Raw genomic sequence first — 8713 nt, forward strand, 5'->3', positions numbered from 1 at the left:
TATATATTCAACGAAAAACGTACAAGGTAAACATGCATGCATGTTGAAAAGACCTAAACCAAACTTGATGATGAGAATCTTCCAATAAAATCCAAATTCAAGGTTGTTAAATGTTAACCACTTTAATTTGCAGCTAGCAATCCATATTCATGCGTGACGCCTACCGACATTTTCTTCTATTTTTGATAGGTCTCTTCCGAGATATTTCTGCTAGCTTAGCTTAAGGATACATATTCATAATTTTACATTTAGTGTTTTCTCTCCTACTAAAATTATATTAATGGATATATATATACATGATATATGATAGTATGATACCAATATTTAAACTTCAATCAACTTATTTATATCATTTATATATATAAGACTTCTTCCCAAGAGTGCTAAGAGTGTTGAAGTACCGACTTCTGATCTCATGAAATAATGGATTACACATATATTTAAGCACTAAAATATAATTGTTTCAATGAATTTTCACAAAGGAAGAGTTTGTAATTTATATATGAGGAGTTAGTTGGAAGAATTAGGTTTAATTTATATATGAAAAAGCATAGAGATTTCATAGGGGAGTAAATTAAAATCAGAATTTTGAGATGTGTTTTTCAACAATCGAGTCAAACATGGAGCGCAACACAAGGTCAAATTCAATCATAGCATTCAAACATGCAACTCTCATAACATACTTGGCAAATTAATCAAATTAAATTTTGAATCGAATTAGATTAAATTTGACATTACAAAGTTAATTCTTAGAGTACAAAAATTGGCATTAATCATAATTAATTATGTAACCGTAATTATATATATGAACTTGTTTAAAAATTAAACATTAAGAAAAAAAAGAATTGATTTCATGGGTGAATAGTATGTATATTATTGAGAACATAGAAAATGTGATGTGTAGTTGTTAGATGAACGCAGCTTAATCAGCTCATTATATTCAAAATAAGACAACAACTAGTGCCCGCAGTAGGGCCAATTTTCAAAATCAAAGAACAAACAACTGTAATTAATTCAACGTTGTACATACACGTACTGGTAAACCTCAACAACCTAAATAATTGTGAGATAATAAATATCTTTGGCATTGACAAAAGTGTTGCATGTAAGATGATGACTACTGCAACTGGCATGGAAAGCTAATGAGCTAGCTAGCTGCCATTCTTGAACTTAAGAATTAAGATACAATGCGACTTAAAATGTTTTTCTATAGAATAAACTAATTAACGTATACGTCGGGAGAACGTTTGATTGATAAGTTCACAGTTGTGATTATGAAAAATTCATGTGATGTTGATGTATTTTTGAACTACAGTTGTAAACACTAACGTACTTATCTGCATGGCCTTGTAATATATATATATATATATATATATATATATATATATATATATGTGTCACACTTGTGTGAGACCGTCTCACGGCTCCTTATTCGTAAGACGGGTCGGATAAGGTCAAAGCACCATGCAAAATTGCAAATGTCATACTTATATGCTCAAATATAACACTAATCAAGAATACAATTTTTGTTATTTATAAGAGAAAAAGTAATATATTTTTCATAATAAGTAACGTTGACAAGTACCCCTTACTTATAAGGACAAATATAATACTTTTGAGAAAAAATGTAATACTTTTAAATCGAAATGTAAAAGTATTACATTTACCTTTATAAGTAACAAAAATTTTATTCCTGATTTTATTACATTTGAGCATATAAGTATGACATTTGTGCATATAAGTGTTACATTTGCATCTTGACCCGACCCGACCTGACTCGTCTCATGATGAGACGGTCTCACGCAAGTTTTGCATATATATATATATATATTGTGTTAGAATATTATTTAGGCATTTGTTTTCTTATCCACTACATTCCAGTGCCTTGTATTAAGCTATCTTGATTATTGTATTGATTTTAATAGTGAAGGAAAGGGCATTCGTGGCCCATCAATTCTATTACTGAACAAAAATGATAGGAAAACTAAACTTGATGCAATTATTGTTAGGAAAAAGAACAATATGATGGGGAACCTGAGAATAAAAAAAGGAGAAAAGAGTCAAATAAGCCCCTAAACTTTACCCCTAAAGTTAATTAGACACTTAAATTTTTAAAATGTGTAATTAGACTCTCAAACATGGCAAATTGAGATAATGAAGTCCAAAAACAGGTATCAGTCCGGCGACTGGCAACGATTTTCAACATCCGGTGACGAATTCCGCCGACCGGCGATGACTCTCCATCTCCGACGGAAGGCGACCAAATCTAGATGCCTTCGCAGGGAGAAGGCAAACATATCTGACCGGAGAAGGCAACCTTTCTAGTCAGCAAATAGTTTCTTGTCACCGGTGACGTTTTTGACAATTTTTTTACAGGTAACCTGTTGGTTACCAGTAAATTTGATTTATTTGACCAAAAATGACATGTTTGAGGGTATAATTGTACATTTTAAAAGTTTAAGGGCTTAATTGAATTTTGGCGTAAAACTTAGGGGCTCATTTGACCCTTTTCCCTAAAAAAAACAAGAGGAATGTTTGATTACAAACTTCAGGCATGTGCTGGCACACTATCCTAAAAGTTTCTAATTTCTCTTAGCAATCAACAAAGGGTAACAAATTAGGGTGTGTTTGGTTCGCACATGGGAATCGAAATCGGAATGGGTATCAAATACTTGGTAATGGTAATGGGTTTTGGTGAAAGTATTTTGCATGCTTGGTAGTAAGGTGGAATGAGAATGATTAATATTAGTTGGGGAAGCGACTGAGGATGAAGGGATGAAACCCTTATTTTATTAGGGAATAAATTTTGCAATTAAGAGGGTAATCAAAACCCATAGAAGTGTTCTAAAAACCTGTCAACCAAACAATAATAATGACTTTGATATATTCCTAATAGTTAAACTTGTCAACAAAACACAACCTTAGAACTTTTGAGATACATACAATAAGAATGTCAAATTTTTTAGATTGTTTTTCTAAAAAGTTCACCAAAAGTGTAAGTACTGCAGCTACTTAGTCAAGAGCAAAGAATACACAACAAACCGTATATTGGCAACTTGATGGAAGACAATATTTATACCCATCATTAGACACCATTTCTTTTAATTTTCTTAAAATGTCATATTAATGAAAAATAATTGGAAGCTTTTCGTAACTCCTATGATCATTATCTAAAAACATAATAAGTGTGAATGAAGGTTATACCTTCCATTTATGTCCCTTTTTTTTGTTAATTTTTTTTGTACATTATGCTATAAAAGTTGTACTTTACAATATATTAGACAAACATACCCATACCGTTATAACTTCCGTTATCTTTTCCACTATTGTTACCATGCACATGCATTCACTATATATTTTCTTATTTTTTTCAATAATAATAATAATAATATATACACATTATATATTGGAGTTATATGTTAGTTATTTCCTAAAATATAAATATAAAAGTTATAAAAATTATTTTACATTAATTATTATTATTATTATTATTTACAAAATTTAAATATCTAAAATCTAAATAAATTTAAAATTTTAATATAAAATATTAATATTGGGCACCTATATTTTGCGCATCGCGCATAAGAAAAACTAGTACTCATAATATATGATAATAATAATTAAAATTTAATATTTAAATTATTGTGTAACCAATCAAGAATTCATTATATTATTAAACATAATAATTACAATTTCTGGTAATTCGAGAAGTCATTCGAAGAGTAATCTCTTAAGAAGTCAACTTCTGAAGAGTGAAACCCAAGAGAAGTAAAACCCAAATTCATTGAAGTAAACTCAAGAGAAGTAAACCCAACTTCTCTTAACTTCTCTAAAACATTCTTGATCAATCAAAACAAAAGCTTCCTACCAAAACATAAATACTATTTTCAACTCCACAACACCAAAATATTATTTAGACTTCCGATAGACATGCCTACATACATATATTCAATCATTTACTATATAAATGTCCAACAAGTATGGTATAAAAAGGGCTTGGCTAAGGAAATTGATCTTCAAGATGCCTTTCATTTTTTATTTTTATGTTTAGAATTAAGAGAGTAAGAGTCTAGCATAGAGGAATATAATGATGATAATGCATATAATAAGAATCACAAGATATGTGACACTCTCCACATTTATATTGTGATTGATTTGTCTTAGGAATGTTCTGTTTTCGTACGTGGTGTGCCATTCCTAGGCTTAGAGCTCACAAAGCAATGGAATCCCTCCAATGTCCTCCACTCTCATAGAGAAAAATAGAGAATGTAGAAGTGTGGCTCGAATCTCCAATTGAACTTTCATTGCAATTAAATCTCTTCCTAAACATGTTAATGAATGTGATCATCAAACATCAACAAGACAATTCAAGGAAGCTTATACAAACATCAATTAGCTTTAACTAAGCAATTATATTCCACTCTTTTATGCAATTAATCACATAATTGACATCTTGAGAGATCATACTCCCTTAACCTATACCCCTAAAAGACTATTCACACATAGCAAATGAAACAATAACAACAATCATCAATCTCAAACTAGTCATTGCAAAATGTATGAAAAAGCTAAGAGAAGAATTGAACCTATCTTGGCACTAATAGTGGAATGTAGATCTTCAATCTATTTATGATATGATTTTTTCTCTTACAATTGTTATATCCAATGTAAATGTCTAATTTAGGTCTAATCTAAGCTATGAATACTTATAGAAATGACAAAAAGAAGGCTAGACCTGATCTAGGAGGGTGAGAAAAACTACAAAAAAATAATAGAGTTCTGCGCTTAAATACGTACTATAGCACACATCACAAGTACGACCAAGTGCCTAGCCAGACGTCATGACGCTGGTCAATTCTTCGCTCAGCTATCTAGCCATGCGGCCAGACAAGAACCCGTGAGACTCGTCGTTCCTCAAATATGTGGTTGAATGTGATGCATGTAACCTTTCTGTCCATGTTGTGCGGCTAGACAGTCCATTGTACGTCTTGGCTTGAGGTCTTCCTTCCTCACTTTACTCTATGGTCAAGCACTCGAGCTATATCGTAGATGTCCGAACGGGCACTTGGCCATACATCTTGGACAACTTCTTTCCTTTGTGCAATTGTCTTCATTTTGCTCCAAAGAATCTAAAAGTTTTTCCTTTTTGACTTGGATTCCCAAATTGGTTCTTACATGTGTAAACCAAGCAAATAAGAAACATTTGAAACAAAATAACAACCATTGAGGCACAAATTAGGTGTGAAAATAAGGGTAAAATGTGATAAAAAAAAATTGAACTTATCAATAATTATATCATAATTGTATGTCAAAAACAGTGCAGAGAATAAAGAGAGATAAGTGGAATGGGAAGAACACTAGTGATCTAGTGGCACCCTTAGTGGACTACATTGTAACAAACCCTGTGGAAAATTTATAATCAAAGAAATGACCACTATGGGGACCAAACGACCTAGCAGAAGCATTAAATAGAAGGAACTTTAGGTCCTAGAAAATCCTCATTATCCCCCTCAATTCTAAACGAGTTTTTTTGTCCACTTCAAGTGGGCTGGCCACCATAGATTACTATGAGGATGGATTTATCAATATAAAATCTCTCTAATAGCTTGTTTATGTCATTTGACGTGTTTCTCATGTATCAATAAAGTTTATAGGAGTTTCTTTATTCACATAAACTAGATCATTGTCACTTTTTCAATATACCTGAAGGTAGGTAACATGTAAAATGGTGTTGATTAAGGTTTTTTATGGTAACCTAAAGGTAACATATTTTTGGTGAATTTGAGGGGAAATTAAAACTTTATAAAATATGGATTGAGACTTATTTGACCCCCTTTTCCTTTATTTTTTTAAAAATAATTTTCAAACAAATTTGATCATTTTTTTTTTGTACTTGCTTAACAAAAACATATATGAATGTTCTTTCTAAATATATAAATTTTATCAATTAGTATTGGGTTAAACATTATTTAAAAACATTCTTCTTAATATTTTTTAAATGTATAATAATGAAATATATATATATATATATATATATATATATATATATATATATATATATATATATATATAACTTAATTATTTAAATTAAAGTACATTGTGTCATCACATTCATCGGACTTGAGCATGCATTATAATTGAATAGTACGTATTCAATATTTAATTATCTCATTATGGATTAAAATAAACAAATTAATTATGGATTGAATAAGATGATGTGATTCCCGGCTAATCTGTAACAATATAATGATGGTAGTTTAGAAGTAGCGATCATAGGCTGGAAGAGAGACAAGTGTTGTTAACTTAATAAAAACTAGATACATATATATATATATATAAGGTCAGCTGCTACTATACGTGATTTGTCATACAATTGAATTTGTTAAAGTCAAATATAAAAAAATTTGAGCATTGGATCAGAGGTGACGTCATGATTGAATGGAAGTATATATAGGTAAAAAGTCAGTTGTTGATTTGTTTGGATTGACTTGAAAATAAATGAAATATATTTAATCATTTTTAATTAGAGAATAAATTAAACTATATTTCCTTTTATCCTCCTCAGCGTGACTGGATCTTCTGCTGCCAAAATCACCTCTCTTCTTTGTTACCTATGCATGTCAAGAGACCTCATTTTATTTTAATTATTTTATTTTTCGATTTTGATTTAGAGAAAAACTTGCATTGTAAAAAAAAATCACATATGCCAAAAGTTATAGCTAGTAGCGAATGCAGAATTTTATTTCTTTATACCGTCACACATTTTTGAGACGTTAGGTGCCAGCCTCCGCCCAACCATTCCTGGTAATAGACTTTGTCTTTACCGCCTTCGCCCAACAATGTCAAAATGCAAAAGTAGGGGGTGTAAATGAGTAGAGCGGCTCGCGAGCTGTTATTGAGCCGCTTGGTCAAAGCTCGGCTTGAGCTTGGTCAAATTCGAACTCGAGTCAAGCTCAAGCGGCTCGTTTAGTAATCGAGCCGAGCTCGAACTCTAATGCCTTAGGCTCGTGGCTCATCAAGCCACTAGCTATATATATATATATATATATATATATATATATATATATATATATATATATATTATAGTTTATTTTTAATTGAAATATAAATTTAAAATCAAACATATTAAATTCGAGCTCAAAATCGAACTTGAATTCATGCTCAAACTCGAGCTCAAGATGGAGCTTCTCGAGCCGAACTCGAGCAGCTCGAAAATTGCTGAGTTCAGTTCGAGCTCGAACCGAGCCTTCCTTAATGAGCTTAAGCTCGAGCTTAACTTGGCTTGTTAACACCCATACGCAAAAGTAAGAGAAGAAATAAATACTCCCATAAATACGTTAGAGAAAAGTTGTGCTGTCAAAGAGGAGATTTCCATTAACTTCCGACCAGACTACATATATACATTACAAGCATGCCAAGAAACTTACAAACAATGCAACAAAAAGTAAGAATTTGACTATTATGTTAAACTAACCCCTTTGGCTTTTGCTCTATATGAGTTCCTTATTTTGTTAAAATAATATAATAACAATGGATCTCTAGTCAATTCAATTTGAGTTCCCTTACAACTCTTTTTGTAGTATGCATGGGAACACACTATTTACAATTTGCTTTCCCCCTAAAATTTTATTCACACATTTTGCTGATGATTTGTCTGTTCATGTTTATTGTGCCTCTGATCTGCATTGCATCATGTTCATGACCCCCTTTCCCCAAATATCTTCCACAAAATGCCAACTTTTATTGTATGAATTGAATGTGGATTATGGGGTTTCTTTGAGAGACAGCCTTATGGGCAACCCATTCTGTGGAAGAGCAAAGGGTCCATACTGAATTCCATTCTGTGGGCCCACCATAGACCACCTGCAACATAACACACAAACCAAATCTTATCATTGCTTCATATAAACATTTTGGCAATCTATTTTTAAAGCCCATCACCAAAAGTATGAAGAAATTATGATAATTATAATAAGTCTTTTTTTGACGAGTCCTACTATATTTACTCTCAAATTTTATTTCCTGACGTGGTAAGGATAAGCTATTTTCATCACGTGAGTCGAATAAAAAGAGTAGAAGTAGAAATTGAGAGTAGAAAGTAAGAGTAATCAACCTGTATTTTGTGATGAGATGATGTACGAGGATCAAAATCTCAAGCTTGGCTAACTCATTCCCAGGACATGCATGGATCCCACTTCCAAATGGCATAAATGTGTTGGGTTTGGGAGCTTCCTGTCACATCACACCAATTATTTGTCTCAGGTCAGGGGATTTACATATATGGGTAAAATTGGATGTAACTAAAAAAAAAATCATAAAGAATTGATAAGTGATCAAAATATTTACCTCAAATCTTGAAGGATCAAATTTTTCTGGCTCTGGGAAATTTTCTGGGCTGTGATGAATGTTTCTAAAGAGAGGCAACACCTTCCACCCTTTTGGTATGAGATACCCTGAAAAATCATTCCAAAAACAAACCAAACCTATGACATCAGACTTGAACAAAGTATTAACTTTGTTAAATCTTGAGTGGGATTAACTCAAAGGTAGCTCAAGTGACAAATGAGCTTCTTTGTGGGAATGATTCTCGAAATAAACTGGGTCTATGGCCAGCTCCTTAGCTCTCGGAATAAACTAAAATTAGTCGGGCAGACCCGAACAGCAAAAAAAAAAAAAAAAAAACATGGGTGGTTTTTTTTTTTTTTTTTGGGGG

The 8713-nt window shown here is 31.8% G+C and overlaps 1 protein-coding gene across 1 annotated transcript in view; it reads right to left on the minus strand.

Annotated features, from left to right (window-relative positions):
• Positions 1 to 7348: 7348 nt before the first annotated feature.
• LOC116002648 (abscisic acid 8'-hydroxylase CYP707A2-like) overlaps positions 7349 to 8713 on the minus strand; it is a 3735-nt gene continuing 2370 nt past the window's right edge. The window contains exons 5-7 of the mRNA XM_031242813.1: positions 8347 to 8453; positions 8114 to 8232; positions 7349 to 7863 (exon numbers count right to left, since the gene is read on the minus strand). Coding sequence (XP_031098673.1) covers positions 7764 to 7863; positions 8114 to 8232; positions 8347 to 8453 — 326 coding nt within the window. The 3' untranslated portion in view covers positions 7349 to 7763. The remainder of the gene's footprint in view (positions 7864 to 8113; positions 8233 to 8346; positions 8454 to 8713) is intronic.

The sequence above is a fragment of the Ipomoea triloba genome, chromosome 13, assembly GCF_003576645.1.
Source record: "Ipomoea triloba cultivar NCNSP0323 chromosome 13, ASM357664v1".
NCBI classification, from domain to species: Eukaryota; Viridiplantae; Streptophyta; class Magnoliopsida; order Solanales; family Convolvulaceae; genus Ipomoea; species Ipomoea triloba.